The sequence below is a fragment of the Sinocyclocheilus grahami genome, unplaced genomic scaffold, assembly GCF_001515645.1.
Source record: "Sinocyclocheilus grahami isolate Dianchi unplaced genomic scaffold, SAMN03320097.WGS_v1.1 scaffold187.1, whole genome shotgun sequence".
NCBI lineage: Eukaryota > Metazoa > Chordata > Actinopteri > Cypriniformes > Cyprinidae > Sinocyclocheilus > Sinocyclocheilus grahami.
The window spans coordinates 1,186,607-1,204,276 of record NW_015505366.1 but is presented as its reverse complement, the minus strand read 5'-3'; the positions used below and the strand labels follow the sequence as shown (position 1 = coordinate 1,204,276).

Below are 17,670 nucleotides of genomic sequence, written 5' to 3'. Positions count from 1 at the left end.
ACTGATCCCACCTAAAATGTCGTCATTTACCTTCACTTTTTTTAAACAATTGTAAACGCTAAACATTCCACTTAAAGTTGAATTCAAATGCTCAATAATTATTAAAAAGAAAATCTATAAAACAGTGTAATTTTACATATAAATAAATATTGATCATATAAAAACATTTAAATTTTTTGACCTTATGTGCATCTTTTTGCAGTTATCGTTTGAAAAACAAGGCATTTGTTGGAAAAGTAATGCTTCACAAAGGGAGAAATATATATATATATATATATATATGTATATATATATATATATATATACTAAATTGGAAAGAAAAGCGTCTCAGGTTACTTATGTAACCATGGTTCCCTGAGTAGGGAACAAGACACTGCGTCCTCTAGGCTTCCCCATAGCGACCCCTAGAGGACGCAGTTCGAAGTTCCCTTGAAAGGGAACGTCTCAGGTTACTTATGTAACCATGGTTCCCTGAGTAGGGAACAAGACACTGTGTCCTCTAGGCTTCCCCCTAGAGGACGCAGTTCGAAGTTCCCTTGAAAGGGAACGTCTCAGGTTACTTATGTAACCATGGTTCCCTGAGTAGGGAATGAGACACTGCATCCTCTAGGGGTCGCTATGGGGAAGCCTAGAGGACGCAGTTCGAAGTTCCATTGAAAGGGAACTGTAATGTATTATGACCATATAAATTTAAATGTTAAACAATTATTCTCCTAATTTCCAAAATCATTTTTTTTTCAGTTTTTGGAAGTGGTTTTTCAAATCAAATTACATATGGCACAATGTTTTTTCTTTCTTTCTTCAGCATTACTGAAATTGAAGGCCTGTAGAAAGATTCACCAAAGAAAAGGGAAACACTAGCTTGAATTCTCTGAAGGCCTCTTGGTTTGCTGAAGCATAATAAAAGCACTTTCACAGAGTGATACAGTTAAGTGTTGCAGTTTGTCTTTGTAAAACCAAACAGTTGACTCTTGTGCAAAAAAAGGCACTTTGAAGAAGCAAAAACATCTTCGTATGAAGTGACATCAGTTGCAAAGACTTGCAAACTTGTACGGCAATTGACGTCTTAAGGGGTCAAATATAAAAAAAAATTTTATTTGGAATCTTAAGTGCTCTATTTGTAAATGCTTTATGACATTAAATTACAAAATGAGCAAAATATCAAATATTATGAGTCAGAAAAGCTATAAGAAAATGCTCTGCTTTTAACTGAGAAATTTAGCTCCGTTAAAATGAATTTATTAATTGATATAAGTGTAAAGGTTTGTCATTCTTTGCTGTAAATTCACTATATGACAGCTAATAGTCATAGACGTGTGTGGGGGATGAATCAACATGCATATCACAAGTCTATTACACCCATATTACCCAGTTATACTGTATATTAATTTACAAAATGAGCTTTGTTGCATTGCTGTATTCTAATTGACATTTTTTTGTACTAGCGGCTGTTTAAAAAAATAGTAGCACATGAAGCACAAGAGGAATCCACTCATGAAAACAATTGCAAAAACAAAACGTTTTAATGAGGTTTCAAATGCTAGTTTTACTTAATGTTAGTTTAAGAAGCATCCCCAATGCGTGTCATTGTTGTCCTTAAACTTGATTTGCCTGCAGTCCTTCATTCTACAATTACAGCATATGAAAATATTTACATGTTAAATTAGAATTAGGAACTGGGAACCAGTTATCCATTAAGTTCCATGTGTGAAATAGTGTTCTCGACGCAGCGTCTCGTTCCCTCGAGGAACTAGGGTTACATACGTAACCTGAGACGTTTCTTCTTCTTCAAAAATGACTCATGTCCCACATCCCATTGTGGTGAGGCTGGCAGCTGTCTTCATCCTGTTTGACAATGCTTTGACGATAAAATATTGAGAGTCTCGAACTGTCACAAATCTTCACAGACAGAGAAACGAGATTATGAGAGACTCGTGTGATGTTGATATGTACAAAAATATCCAACTTATTCACGACCTTCAGCTTTCTGGATGAAAACATCCTAAATACTAGATATGCTATGGATTCCTTATTTCCCCTTGGCCTGTAATTCCTTTCAGTTCAGATCAATTCTGATTCATCCACAAGTCCACATCAAAGTATCCATGTTTGCTTGGCACAAAATAGACCAATGGTTGTGAGCTCCTCAGAGTTCCATAGCAAAAGCCTGTCATTTATGGACGGTTGACAGATATTACAGCTTCAACCGACACAATACAGACTCAAAAGATGAAACAGGACTCAGATGTTGACGTAGATTATTTTGTCGCTCTAGTTCTGAGGAGTTTGGCCTTCTGTCTGTTCCTCTGAGCGCTCATGTGGCCGGTGTTTCAGCCTGCAGGCTGGACATGCGGATCTGTGAGCTGCTCTTGCTGAGGATGGAGAGCTGTGTGCCCCCATTCACACCACTGCTGGCCAGGGACGGATGCCTGCGCTTTATATCCCCCGCAAAGTACCGGTTCACCGTCCAGCTGCGCCATTTTCGTTTGATTTCTGACTGCACCTTTCGGGAGAAACTTCAGTGGGTTATTAAGCTGATTGGATCCTACAGGAGGAGATCTGCAGATCTCTTTCCATGCTGCTCATGGACTAGCCTGAATTTTAAATCCAGTTGGTTAATAATTTACATGTATATCCGGTATAATGAGCACTGCAATGAGAAAGGGCCACCAGAGACATTGCTTTATGCAAATAGAATCCTATTTGAATGTTTTACTAGTTGGAATTTATAATAATAAAATCTGATTTTCTAAAATACTAAAAAAAACGATACTTTTATAATAAAATAAATTTATATTAAAATTAAAATATACATTTGTGTTTGTTTTTCACAGATGCTTTTATAGCTGTGCATTTATTTAATGAGCACTGTGCGATGTCCGAACTGATTGCACTATATTATATGTATAATCGTTTTCTTAAATTCATTTTAAACCTCTTAAATCAATTTTTTTTAAATAATTTTCAAAGTTTTTAAATTCCTTGTTTTATTGTTGTGATTGTTGTTTTTATTTTATTTTATGTAAAGCACTTTGAATTACCATTGTGTATGAAATGTGCTATACAAATAAACTTGCCTTGCCTAAAACAGTTACTGAAAATGTTTTTCTAGTAACTACAATTTCAATTATTTTTTTTTTAAATTACACACCTCACTTGCAATAACATTTTGAAGTGTTTTTTCTATTTTAAAAAATGCATTGTAAATGTATCTTGATTTTTCCCATAGGAGTCCATTAGTAACTGTGGTAACTGGGTTTTGTTTTCCCCCATGCTAAACCAAACTGCAGACATCATTTTTTCAATAGCACTTAAAGGACTTACCTCTCCATTAAGAAAGCAGTAAAGAACAGCTACTACAAAACCCTGAGAAGAAAAATGGAACTTGTCAAAACGGTTGGTTAGGCAAAAGTAACAATTAATATAATATTGTTTAACATATAAATGATATCTAAATATGATATATAGGATAAATGAAGGTGGAATAAGTAATACTTTTTCAATTCAGATGCACAATGACCTCAAAATAATACAGTACACACCTAATAATAACAAATAGACTATACAATACATTACAGTGTACAAAATATACATGAAATAAATAAATAAAGTGTAGTGTTAGTTCTGCCAGGTCACGTGTGTCAAGCTTGCCTCAGCTGATCCACGTCTGCCTATAGGCATACAACGCCTATCACGGCATTCCTATATAAGGTTTATTCAGTATTATTCAGCAGCTTTATCGCTTGCTCAGGAGCAAATTACCCTCCTCCATCCCCAACTCCTCCTTTTATCACAGTCAGGACTTGGCTTTCTGATATTCCTCATTGAATCATACTATTTTTAGCCTGAATAATGCTGTTACACTAAAATGTCATTAAGAACATTAAAAATGTCTGCATTTGTTTCTGTTCTGTTTACCCTAAGCGGGTTATTGCTGCACTCAGTTTTTGACTAGAACAGAACCAAACTGTATGCTAAATGTCGATCATCTTTAATGATAGAGGTCCTGACAGAAATAAAGTTGTCTCTTTGTACAAATATTTTAAGTTTAAAGTATGAGAAGACAAAAGGGGACTTCTACCTGAAAAGAACCAAGACCAAGTTCAAACACAAGTCTTTCTCTTTTGCTGACATCTTCTGGTGTGAAAGCAAACACGGTATAGTGAATTCCAAATAGAGGAATGAGGAGAAGAGTGGAGCGGGCCAGACGCCTGTCAATCACACAACACTCCAATCATGTCATAGAAAGACTGCACATCTTGAATGAAATGCTGTTAATCTTAGAATATATGTATGTGTACGTGTACGTGTATGTGCATATGTATATGACTAACAGATAAATGCTGGACTCATTCCCTCCAATATCTGGAGACTGCAACTTCTGCACCAGGATTATGATGATGCCAATAAAGAGTATAAAGTTGATCTGAGAGTAAAAAAATATAAATAAATACAAGATAATAATGCAATAGCTTGATATTACAGTCAAAAGTCTTTTGAGATGGAATATGTACTTTCCGTACCATGATCGAGGCAAGAACAGGACCCTTGATCACCCACCAGATGGCAGCATTGTCATTAATATCCCAGCAACTGCAGGCAATGTAAGACATTTATCAGATTTAAACAGGTTTTTTTTCTAATTTAGTTTTAAGCTTTTTCATTGAATAACATATTAATTATAGATATTATAGATATTATATATAAAACAAATCCTTCCTCTTACCCAATGTTATCAAAATGAGCTCTTAAGACTGCCCAGACAGCCACACATATTGTTGGAGTACCTGGGAAAACATGGGCAATCTAAATAAATATATCATTTCAGATTTTCACATGATTGCAACACTTGTCAGCACATAGCAAACACTTGTATGTGTGTGTGCTTTGTGTATTTTACTTTATACATAAAATATACAAAAATTGTTATAATATATATATTAAATATTTATGTATATTTCATTGCATACACACATATTTTATATTTATACATATTTGAAATAATTTTGTACATAAATATATTGATATTTATTTATTTATATAATTTTTTGTGTACATTTCACTGTTATGTATAATTTTTTTTCCTTCCGTTTTTCAAGTAAATTAAATTTTTTGTTGTAATAACTGTATAAGCTATAATAACCCTGGTCTTACCCCATCCAATAATTGTGTACCAGTAAAAGTATCTTTTCTCAGGAAAGAACGTCTCAACAAGAAGCGTGAAGAGATATAAGCCCTCGATGAACAGCCAGAAGTAGTTTGACAAAACACAATAATGAAAAAATACCATCACTGATTTACACTCCACCTGCAAAAAGATAAACATAGAGTGAATATCACATTAGCAAAATATTTATTTGATTTTGATTAACTAAAGCAGAATTTACATTTACATAATCTCACTGGACAATTAGTTAAAAGTCATCCAGGTTTGGAATGACATGAGGGTGAGTAAATGGTAACGAAATGTTCATTTTTGAACCAACTATCCCTTTAACAACAGAAGAGTCACACTGTTGCACAGGGAAACATTCAAAGCACATTTAACTAGTTGGCCAAGCAAAAAGCAACTGTGAGGTGACTACAGAGGCCTCATTTTCTGAAGCAAATTAAAGCACATAACAGCAACACAAACGTGTCATTCTGAGACTAATTCCTTCCTCAAAGAAATGACATGGGCAACCTGGGATGTTAATGGGCCCATCACCATGACTGCCTGGGTATTTTGTGTGCGATGTGAAGGAGAGAGCGACTGAGACTCACAGTGTGTATAAAGCAATGGTTGCTGTCCTCCTCTGCATATAAAATGCCGTCTTTAATGAAGACTGAGATGGCCCTCAGGATGAAGGACACAAACAAGTTCATATGAATGAAATTCCTGGTGCAATGTAGCTTCCTGAGGATAAAACCATCCACAATAAAGAAATATTACATTAAACATAACAAAAATGCATCCTATATGTACAATGCCATTCAAAAGTTTAGTTTTTTTATTTAATGTATGCTTACCAAACCTGCAATTAATTGATCAAAAAACATATTTGAAAATAAAACATTAAAATTATTTTCCATTTTAAAATATTTTGCATTTGATTCCTGTATATTTGTAATGAATTCAATTTGAAACGTAATTATGCTGAGTTTATAAGATAAGATGTTCTCAAAAATAAATAGAAAGTTAATTCGAACAGCATTTATTTGAAATGTAGATCTTTAGTAATAATATGTCTAAACAATCTGACCCCAAACTGTTGTATAGTAATGTATATTTCGATGCATGCATCTTGGTGTACTACTTCAGTATTATATTACAATATTCAAATAGAAATGTCCAAAAATCTACATGCTATTCAGTTCTACTAATTTCAGGGGCTTAACTTAAATCGTTATACTCCAAATATAATTTACAGTTGCGTATCAAAATGCCTGTTAGTGAAAGCTCTCTAATACAGATGTGCAGGTGTTTTTCTAAACACTTCACTAAGACAAACGTGTCCATATTTTGTAGTTTCCTCTGAAGCTTAAGAATAGAATGGTCTCTTTCTTGACCCAGGTTGACCTCTCACCTGAACCTGCAGAGAATGACCATGGCAGTGGTGAGAGACACCAGTGAGGTGCTGTAGCCCACAGTATACAAAGCCTTCACTGACACATAATACATGTCCTGCAAACAAAGAGAAGAAATGCTAATTATTGTCAAGCTAATTCAAACATGTTACAGTAAATGATAAAGTCCACCTTTCTATAATGAATATGCACTCAATACAGTTAAATTTCTTTAGAAATTTTGGAGGCTGAAAGAGTTTAGGAATCTTCTAAGGAGATACAGAAGGAACAGAAAGCAGGAAAGGTGAAGGACACTTACTGGACTTGTTCCATTTTCATTAAAAGGACAAACATCAACGTAGTGAGGGAACATCTCTGACCAGCCAGCCTCAGTGCAGTTACGGCTCACTTTACCAAACTCTACAAAAGGTGCAAAAATCCAACATATTTCATGAAGAAAATTCTAAGAGATAATGAAGAGCCAAACAATAATGAATCAAATAAACATTATTAACAAGCAGTGCTGTTATTTTTAACTAAACCTAAATTAAATTAAACCTAAATCTAAAGTGATTAAAATGACTAAAACTAAAACTGTAATAAAATAATGCTAAATGAAATACAAAAACATATACAAAACATAACAAAATGACTAAAACTTAAATATAAAATTAAAACTTGATAATATAAAAAATATCTTAAATTACCTAATCAGCTAATTCAAAATATTAATTACTAATATATAAATGATACTAAAATAACTAAAATAAATGTTTGCCTATGCATAACTCCAGAATGCTAGGGTGCTGTAAATGATTTCCTAAGAGTGACTATGTGGTTGCTAAGGTATTCTGAGTGTACTGCATTGTTATGGGGTTGCTAGGGTGTTTTAGGTGATTGCTTACTAGCCCAAGTCAAAAGAGCACAAACCCTAGTCTTTATGATATTCTTATTTATAGATAAGGACTGATTCCCAGGCAAAAAACTAAACCAAAAACACCTCATTACTTAATCATTTCTACTCAGTAAGCCACACAATTAGAGTTATTGTTCATGTACTCACCATCATTTTCCTCACTCATGACCTCAAATAGTTCAGGACAGGGCATCCAGACTACTTGACCAATTTTTGCTGGCTGCCAGCAGGTGAGGTTGTCCCACATCCATCGGCAGTCTAGAGGATTAAACCAGAATATCATATCATATAGTCAGAGGAATATCATAGCTTTAAATCTCTGCCTAAACAACTACTACAATATACCCAATATGGAAATGTAATACATGACGGATATTACTCTTTTATCAAGGATGATATTGCCATATGTTACCTATAATGCAATATATAATTATCACATTTGTACATATGTACATAATTAATTATATTTAGCAATCATATATGGCAACAATATATGTTTCAATATGTTTTTTTTAATGCATGTCTGTCTTTTATATTTACTTACATAATATCAACATGTTTTAAAGGGTTTTAAAATGAATATAAATGTATATGGCATATATGTTCAAAAATGTATTACACATACAGATACTTATTTGTATTACACATAATATACACATTTGTATGGCCTACATACATATGTTAATGTATGACATCCTTCCAATTTCGAATAAGTTTCATATGTGTGACCCTGGACCACAAAACCAGTCATAAGGGTCAATTTTTTAAAATTGAGATGTATACATTGAAAGCTGAATAAATAAGCTGTATGACTGATGTATGGTTTGTTAGAATAGGACAACATTTGGCCAAGATACAACTATTTGAAAATCTGGAATCTGAGGGTGCCAAAAAAATCTAAATATTGAGAAAATCGCCTTTAAAGTAAAGTTGTCCAAATGAAGTTCTTAGCAATGCATATTACTCATCAAAAATTAAGTTTTTATATATTTACAGTAAGAAATTTACAAAATATCTTCATGGAACATGATCTTTACTTAATATCCTAATGATTTTTGGCATAAAAGAAAAATCGAAAATGCTTTGCATCTCAAGCCAAGCACTCAAACATCTTGTCTCTTGAATTATAACAATCTGCAACAAAGACACAACAATGCTTTCAACATTGAGAATTAATTGTTTGGCTGGTTTATTTCATTTTGGTTTACGTCTAACGTTTTTTTGTACTTTCATAAAATTAACATTCTAGAATGTTTAGGATGGAATTTTCTATTCCAAATCCTTTAGCACCCTTTCATTTAAAACAGGAATTGTAAACATTTTGCAAGCACATAAAAGCCTTTGTAGGATCCCAGCCGTTCTCAAGCTTTCTCAAAATATTTGAAGGCCCAGATATCACCGGAGTTACTCATTTTCAAGCTTTTTCATTTACAGAAACTAAGAGTGCAAATATTTAAATATGTATATAGAAATAAATTATATTAAACTATATATAAATAAAACATATAAATTATATATAAATAAAACATATAAATTATATTAATAATAACATGTCATTAAAATAATTGTAAAAATAAATAAATACAATAATTAACTTCATTAACTACATAATTTCAGAAGTTTTAAATGAATGTTCTTCAATGTGATGAATTTACATGACATTTCTAGTAATTTGTGATTAGTTTTTCTTATTTTTTTCTCACAAATAGCAGTTTCCAAATGATACAATGTTTTAGTGCTAAAGAACTATATTCATTAAAATTGAATTGTCCTTGACTTTTTTTATATTTCAGTAATTTCCGTGACGTTTCCAGGTCTTCAAGGTTTTCAAGACCATGAGAACCCTAGTTCATAAATAAAAATAGCTTTTGAGAGAACAAATTTAAAATGACATTAGCTTACATCTTGATTTTTAGCTTATTTAAAGACATGTTTGGTTTTATTTTCAATCGTTTTAAGCCATCTTGCAACCCCCTTGGAACTGTGCTTAGGCCCCCTCAGCTCACTGCTTTAGTGGATACAAAGATGGAGCAGGGACCCGTTACATATTGTGTAAAATTAGATGTTGCATTTTAAGCCAGATTTATAATAGCATGTAATAGTACCATATTAATGATGTCATGCTTGCATTCCTATTTTTGTTTAACGTTCTTTTTTTTTTTTTACAAAAATTAGTTTGAGATGAATAATTGATGGATCTCTGGCAGACCCATGCTTAAAGCAAACTGACATGTATCACTCAAGAGCTGCCACTGAGAAGTCATTAAAGACCGACATCTGTCAAACACTTTTTATTGTCTGTAATGTTAGGTGTTTACTGTATATCAATCTCATTTTTTCTGTAGCAGTGCCAAACACAGAACCAAAGCAGAGGCTTGTGCTTGAGCAAACTCCAGAAGCTGGATAAAACCCATATAAAATAGCTGCAAAAAAAAAGGAGCAAAATTAATACCACTACAATTTCCCAAGCCTTGTTTGTTTAGTTGGCCATAAGCTCTGCTATAGCACAGACCCAAGACAGTGTTTTTAATGTAAAATACTGCTGGGAGATTATTCTACAAACAAATATGCTTTATTTATAGGTAAAGAAATTAATCTAAATAAATATTATATCTATGTGAATACAAACAAGCAGAGTTCAATTCTTTGGGGACGCAGGGAGGACATTTTTCTTCCAGGGATACATTGCAATGCTCACACAAAATGACAGATTATGATTTCTCTCCTGAGAACAGCTTTAATTACTTGTGTAAATTGGACACACAGATGCGTGATTAGATAAAAGACAGGGCTGGTTGTCTTTTTTCTCCAGAAACTTCCAGAATTTCTGCACATCACGGCTTTCCATATTGTAGGGGAATTTCTGAGAGCATTACAAGACCTGACATATGAATTATGACTACTTATGAAATACATAAATGATTCAAAGAGCCAATGATCCAATCAGTGCTTATTTTCAGCAGCTAAAAATAGGCAAAGTAAATGAGTAAATTTGGCAAAATAATGGGATAAAGATGATGTGGTGTAGGCTACTGTAGCCCAAACCACAGAAAGTTTCCAGTAATCCTGTGATTTATGTGCTTTCTGCACTTATTTGCTTTAATGTTATATTTAATGTACATGTCCTCCCCCAGCTAATAGGTAACATTCTCAGAGCTTACGTGTTGGCAAGGCTCTCTCAAAGTAACACTCAGAAACATTAACAGAACATTGTTCAAAGTTATCTGGTTTCTAATAATGTTCTCAAAATGTTATTTATGCATTGATTATTTTTTTTTATATATTTTAGTTGCATGCTCATCTAACATTTTTTAAATGTTACTTTTTGTATCAGAACATGCAGAGAACATTCAAAAGTAACGTTCCCATAACATTTGCAAAACGTTCTTTAAACATATTTTTGTTAGCTGGGTCCCTCCCTACGTTTCAGCTTATAGCCTAAAACTATGGGCAGCTCTATTTTCATGTTATCGCTTGAATCCATTCCCTAAGGACAGCTCTTGACAAATCAAAATGCAAGCATTTCATTACTGACTGTGATTGTGACTGTCCAAAGGATTATGATAAATGCCACATGAAGACAGCACTAGAGGGGTGTCAAAGACAGTTCTGGAAAAGCTCTGAGCTTATGATCTTCCCCCCACTTCCTGTGAACCGTCACAAGGTCTTAAATTCTCCAGCTTAGTCTGAAAGCTTTGGGTTGAATTTCATCACACATTTATTTCAGATCACTTCTAAAATCCATAATCTAAATTGAAACTAATTTTAAAACTTATTTTAAATGTTTCTTATTATAAACATCAGCAAGCATGCTATATTTAGATGACTCAAACAGCAGTCTCTGGTAAATCTATTGCTGCACTTCACAGTTAAACTCTAATAGCTTTGCACTGCATAACAAAAAGGTAAATGGCAGCATTTACTGTATGTGTGGCTCTAAAATGACAACTGAAAAACTGTTTGGATTGAATTAGCAAATATGCATAATGTACATGCAGTCTGACACACGTACCACCACCACATAAACACATCACCAAAACAAACACAGACTCACATTTTTGTTTGTTTGTTTTTTTTCTATCACGGTGAGGACTGTTTTATTAGAATATTTGTGTAAATGTATTATTATTGTTATGACTATTGTTATTATTATGACAAAATGTGTTACATTTTTATCATTTTTCCAATTAAAAATGTCCCTGGATGACTTAAAATACAAACACACAGACTGTACACAAATGCAGTTCTTACCCAGTTCAGGTTCACTGCTATGGTCATCCATGGCCATCCTTTCCATGCACTTCTCTTTCTCTAACTGAATGACACAGTCTGGGTGCATGCAGTAGATCTGAAAGATGCAGTATGAGTAAGAGTGAAATGTTAGACACAACAGCTGTTTATGTACAAAATGTTTGTTCACACAGCAATGAACCACCAAAAATACAGTTTTGGTTGTGAGTCCAGAAAATGTATGAGTGTGAGTTTGCTTATAGAACGCTGTTGTCACTTTCTTAAAGAAATAGTTCACACAAAATAAAGATGTGCTTAAAATGTACTCACCCTCAGGCCATCCAAGATTTCAAGATCAATTAACATCTTGTGAAGTGAAAAGCTATGTGTTTGTAAAAAAAAAAAAAAAAAATCCACTTATAAAGGCATTTTAATCACTGTTGTTTGAACTCTCATTCTGACGGCACCCATTCACTACAGAGGATCTATTTATGAGCAAGTTATGTAATGCTACATTTTTCTAAACCTGTTCTGATGAAGAAACAAACTCATCTACATCTTGGATGGTCTGAGGGTGAGTTAAATTTAATCAAAATTTAATTTTTGGGTGAACTATTCCTTTAAATAATCGAACTGTGTGTGAACATAACCATATTTAGCACTCAAACATAGGACTGACAGCAGTAATTTGCTGCTGCGTGAATGTGGCCAATGTTTGGACTCTTCAAGAGGATACATTTACAATTTGTAGAAAGGCTACTGGAGATGATGTAAAATTCCTATATCCTAAAGAGTCCCTATAATTCAAACCTGTTAAATGCTCATTTAAACGATCATTTCACCTGGCCGTTGTACTGCAAGTTCTAGTCTAGTGTAGGGATTTTAACAGTATTGTAGACAGGAAGCGAAGTGGGAAAGAGAGAGGGGGGACGGAATCGGGAAAGGTCCGTGAGCCAGGATTTGAACTCAGGACGACCGAAGTTCAACAGCGCTATAAGTTGGCGTGCTGCCCACGAGGTTATTGGCGCCGACCCGACAAGTCTTTTTAAACAGAAATTAAGGAGATAGATAGGAAATGTATATGTAGGAAAGTAAGAATAATCTCAAATTCAGTAACATACTTTCAGAAGGTTTGTTCAATATTTTTTCTTTACTTTTGTGCAAGGAGAAACAATTATATCCTGCCCACTTCTAGCAGGTCTTGAATATTGCTTATCTTAATGTTAAACAGTTTTCACATAGAGACAATATTACACACATCCACACTCAGCACACAAGACATTAAATATCTTCAGCCCAGGGTCGAATGACATTCTGAGCCAATTCAAATGTGTGCTCCTTCTTATCTCTCCCACTCAGTGTCCGCTTTAAACAATCGCTCCTTCCTGCTTCATATATTACCAGGCCATCCATCTTATATCTTTGTACAAAATCAAAATTGACTAACGTTCCACAGCACATATGTTTCTTCACACAGAAAGTTGTGCTCTCCATCCAGATGAACAGTTACATGAATTTTGTCGATATACTGTTATTGTCTGTATTGAGTACATCTTGACGCTCAGATGTATCCAAGCTTTATTAATGGATATGAGCAAAGACTTGTTTGTTGCTGTCAGCTAGGTTACAGTTGTGTGTTTACAATCATAGTTAAGGCCTTTAATAAACCATGTTGAGAAATGTTTATGTATTAGACATATTGTTTGACAACCCTTTAAATGTCCAAGCAAAAGCAAAATGTAAGAGAAAACTGATTTGCTTGCTGGGTTAAATGATAAAATATTAACACTTTAGGGGATGCATGAAAATGTTTCTTCATTGGAACAGATTTGGAGAAATTCATTAAGGCATCCATCTTTAAACTATCGCTTCTGGCCAGTTATGAGTACATGATAATAACGTTTCTTTCAGTGAAACAGTCATCTTGTCTGAATCAGGAGAGAAATGTGCATAGACCAAGCACTGTTTGAAAGCAAAAACAGTTCTAAACAAATATGTTTTGATGTGAGAGGACAACAGGTGATGGAATTTTTCACTAGAGTAAGTGCTATTATTATGGACTTGTATTTTGGCTAGAAGCGACAGTTTAAAGTTAAAACAACTTAAAACACCTGGTGATTTCAACCGACTGAACACAGCCCTGAATTGAGGTTTGCCTGTTCTTGCACTTGAATGGACAAATACATACAAAATTATGTAAAAATACCCGTTTTGGCGAGTATCCTCGAAAAACTGTCGGTTATATCTTAAGTGAACATAAACAGTCAAGAAAGAAATCGGTGTATCATATTGGATGCATTTTCTCTTAAAAGGACCGTGCCTAATTGACTAGCTGCTGTCGGTGTCCTTAATGTCAATCCAAGAAAATAAATGAGAGAAAATCACTCACTGATCTTGACATAATTACTTTGTAGTTTTAACAAGAACTAATATATATTTCATTTATACAGTGCAACGTTATTTTACATTTGATCATTCGGTTTTTGTACCTAAAAAAAAAAACTAAACATTGTTTAATTTCTATGTTTGTTCTATTTATTTATTTGTGCTATTTACATGATTTCAAACAGGGCCCATGGGTACAACCTGCACCGGGGCCCCACAAGGCCCCAGCTAAGGCCCTGGATGTAATGATAAAGAAAAAAAAACTCATCTTGGATGGCCTGAGGGTGAGTAAATTATCAGCACATTTTCATTTTTGGTGAAATATTCCTTTAAACCTGAACAGATTCCCATTTTAAAAGAAAAATCCTTCATCAACTGCCTACAATACGCAATGGATTTAACAGAATATGAAATCACGTCATGAAATATGCTGATTTGAGACCCCTGAGATTGTGGTTAGTGCGATAATTGGTCTCAGAGCACCGTTCTCCTTGTGTATTGCCTTGAAAACATGAGTAAAATTTAATAAACATGAGCACTTGCATTAATATTCATGAGGGCTGTGTAAGCTCTCACCCCTAACCCTGACTGCATCACAAAGCTGATTTCCATCATAAAGAGACTACGCAAATCACTCCTACATCGTGACAGCAACACAAAAATTCATACTAATAAGCAAATCCTTAAAACTATTTCATTCCCAGTATGTTTCTTTCTTTCTTTTTTTCTACACCCTGTTTCTTTTGCTGTCAAACTATTTTTTTTCTTTTACTTTTTTGCCCCTTTTATCTTTCTACACCATTACAAAAGTAGAACACATTCATTCTTATGGAACTGAAATGTATTTATACCAGTCAATGTTTTGTCAGTGACTATTTTTTTGAAAAGCGTGAAATGGACTGATTTTTCTCTGTCTTCAGTGTGGGTGTGGGAATGTCACATGAGATATATATGACAAATATATATATATATATATATATATATATATACATATATATATACATATTTCAGCTTTAAAAAACACACACCGCATGTCATTTCATGCAGGAAACAGATAGAGGGAAATAGGAAAGAAGAGGAGATACTCATTGCAAGTTGTCTTTGTTTTGCTCTTGTAACAATAATCCCATACAGTGTATCACATCAGTAATCCCCAGATTAACTGGAACTGTAAGGTAAAAACCTAAGTGAACTGTGGGATTAGTTGATGTCTGTTGGGAAACTCTTTCTTATAAACTTAAATTACCATGTGCATTTCTATAAAGGGAATCAAAATCAAACCTAAACCTTCTAAATCTAGAATAACAATTTAGAATTGTGTAACATTATATGGGAAAAATGTGTATATTATTGCTTATGTTTGGTGATCAGATAATTATAAGCGAACACAAATAGCAAAAGTCTGTCCATTGCATGTCTTGGTTACCGTATCCCTATTTCTCATCATTTTTTTTTTTTTTTTCATTTCAATGAGTTTATATTAATGCACTTCATTTTTTTGGTCTTTAATCATTTGTTGATTATTAGGAAGGTTCATTTTGCCTTTAGTTTTTGCATGTTTTTGAATCTGTTATTAACTTTCATTCAACACTAATAAAAAGTCAAAAAAAAAAAATTTTCAACAGAATTAACATTGTTCATCCTGTAATGGTCATAATTGAAACTGCTAACTGAGACAGAGCAGAAGTATAAACTTCTGAAAATGTTCCATTGCAATGCCACTGCCAGCTTTTAGAGTTAACATAAAGTGAAATAAAACAGCATGGCCTTTGTTGCTCGAAGTACTTATTGCACCATAACTGTTTTGGCTCTTGGGCAGTTTACATTTGGCCTGTCTGGTGCCAATGAGCATTAGATGCCAGGAACCATCCAAGTGCCAGTGTGTATGTGACGTAAATTGCCCTTGGATGTTTGTTTCTCCTCAGCTGGAGGTACAGACAGTAGACCAAAGAGAGAATGGTTCTTCATGTAAACAAAGAAGGCACTTCTCCCCTCAGTTATGAGAGGATACCATGTGTATAGAACGAGCAGTCATCCAGGAAACTAGAAATGCCTCTAAATTTGACCGTTTGTATGTGGATTATTTACAGAATGCAATAACAAGAGCAAGAGCATGAAAAATGATGTGCAGGGGTCTCTTTTTCTCCCCAAGACCCCACCCCGTCATAAATTTATCTCACGCTCACTCTCTCTCTTCCTCCTTCTCCCACACGGTCTCTGTCTCCTTCAAAACTTTAATTCTTCTCTTCGGGAATATTTCTTCTCTGAAGCCTTATACATATACTAGGATGGTCTGTCTCCATTTTACAATTAGGAATGTATTGTGCTTTTCAATTCCATCATGTTTAATTATCAATTCATGTTTAATTATCAATTCCATAATAATCCATTAATCCAATGGATCTGCCTTAGCTTACCAAAGGGAGAAGGATGAGTGCTAAAAACAGGTGCTGACATTTTCTCACTGTGGAAGCCATTTTGTCTGGAGCACTGATGCGATTATATCCACCGATCAGCAGCAGCAGAGGGGAACAACAAAGTGCTGGATGGTAAGCAGGTACACTGGAAAAATGCGGCAGTTCTTCAAATCACCATCAGATCTGAAAAATAAATAAATAACAATAAAAATAAATAATAAAATAATATTAATTAATAATAATAAAAAGTCTGAGATCCGCTAGTGAGCGACGCCTCGTGGTACCATCACAGAGAGGCTCAAAATCACTTTCCAGAACATTCTCATTCACCACTCCTGGCTGGTGGAATGATCTTCCCACCCATATCCGGAATGCTAAATCTCTGACAATTTTCAAGCAGCTGAAAACTCATCTCTTTCGAAGCTACTTGACATCATTTTTTAAATTTCTATCTCTTTACTTATTCCTTTTCTTTCTAGCTTGTACTTATTTGAACAATGTCTAGAAACTTGGTATTACAAGCACTTCCTGTATCTGTTTGCCTCTTTAAGAAGAATCGCTTTATGTATCCCCCAATTGTAAGTCGCTTTGGATAAAAGCGTCTGCTAAATGACTAAATGTAAATGTAAATGTAATAATAATAAAAGGTTTTAGATGCAAGTGAGATTTTAGCTTCTGCTTATTCCAGTTGAGTTTATGAGGCATTCAATCAAACCTCAAGAGCAGTGTATTTGCAACCTTGTAGGGACGTAAAGGTAACAGTTCACTCATGTCAGTTCAACTCACTATCAAAAGTGAGTTCAGACCAACCAGACACAAGTAAAGAACTGCCAAAAAATAAAAGTATTTTAATGTTCCAGGTTTTAACTTTAAGGTAATTAAAATGATCCAAAATTGTAATTATTTAATTATAAATTAATTTAAATGGTCTTGCCCTTCAGTCTCATTTTCAGAAGCTTTTTATGTCTAGGCTATTGTTTTACTCAAACTGTATTTCTAGACACAGACCTTCAAAAGGCCATGAAAGTCCTTCATAAAAAGTATTATATTTAAAAAACAATGAAAATATAAACATCAAGTAAAACAATTCTACACAAATTCAGTACTGTGTGAAAAATATTATTATCTATTTTTACAAAAATTAGGACTGTCCTTCAGTTGCGTAATTTCCATCAA

General features: G+C 34.0%; 1 protein-coding gene across 4 annotated transcripts in view; it reads right to left on the bottom strand.

The window, feature by feature from the left end:
* Positions 1-773: 773 nt before the first annotated feature.
* adcyap1r1b (adenylate cyclase activating polypeptide 1b (pituitary) receptor type I) overlaps positions 774-17,670 on the bottom strand; it is a 24,407-nt gene continuing 7,510 nt past the window's right edge. The window contains exons 2-15 of one of the 4 annotated variants that reach the window (XM_016284732.1): positions 16,495-16,677; positions 11,714-11,810; positions 7,610-7,720; positions 6,866-6,966; positions 6,567-6,664; positions 5,764-5,896; positions 5,155-5,308; positions 4,727-4,787; positions 4,524-4,593; positions 4,335-4,426; positions 4,082-4,211; positions 3,325-3,366; positions 1,777-2,503; positions 774-1,720 (exon numbers count right to left, since the gene is read on the bottom strand). In XM_016284732.1, the coding sequence (XP_016140218.1) occupies positions 2,315-2,503; positions 3,325-3,366; positions 4,082-4,211; positions 4,335-4,426; positions 4,524-4,593; positions 4,727-4,787; positions 5,155-5,308; positions 5,764-5,896; positions 6,567-6,664; positions 6,866-6,966; positions 7,610-7,720; positions 11,714-11,810; positions 16,495-16,554 (1,338 nt within the window). In that variant the 5' untranslated portion in view covers positions 16,555-16,677 and the 3' untranslated portion in view covers positions 774-1,720; positions 1,777-2,314. Of the gene's footprint in view, positions 1,721-1,776; positions 2,504-3,324; positions 3,367-4,081; positions 4,212-4,334; positions 4,427-4,523; positions 4,594-4,726; positions 4,788-5,154; positions 5,309-5,763; positions 5,897-6,566; positions 6,665-6,865; positions 6,967-7,609; positions 7,721-11,713; positions 11,811-16,494; positions 16,678-17,670 lie in introns of those variants that run through there. The other 3 variants (XM_016284733.1, XM_016284734.1, XM_016284735.1) reach the window with 3 other exon arrangements.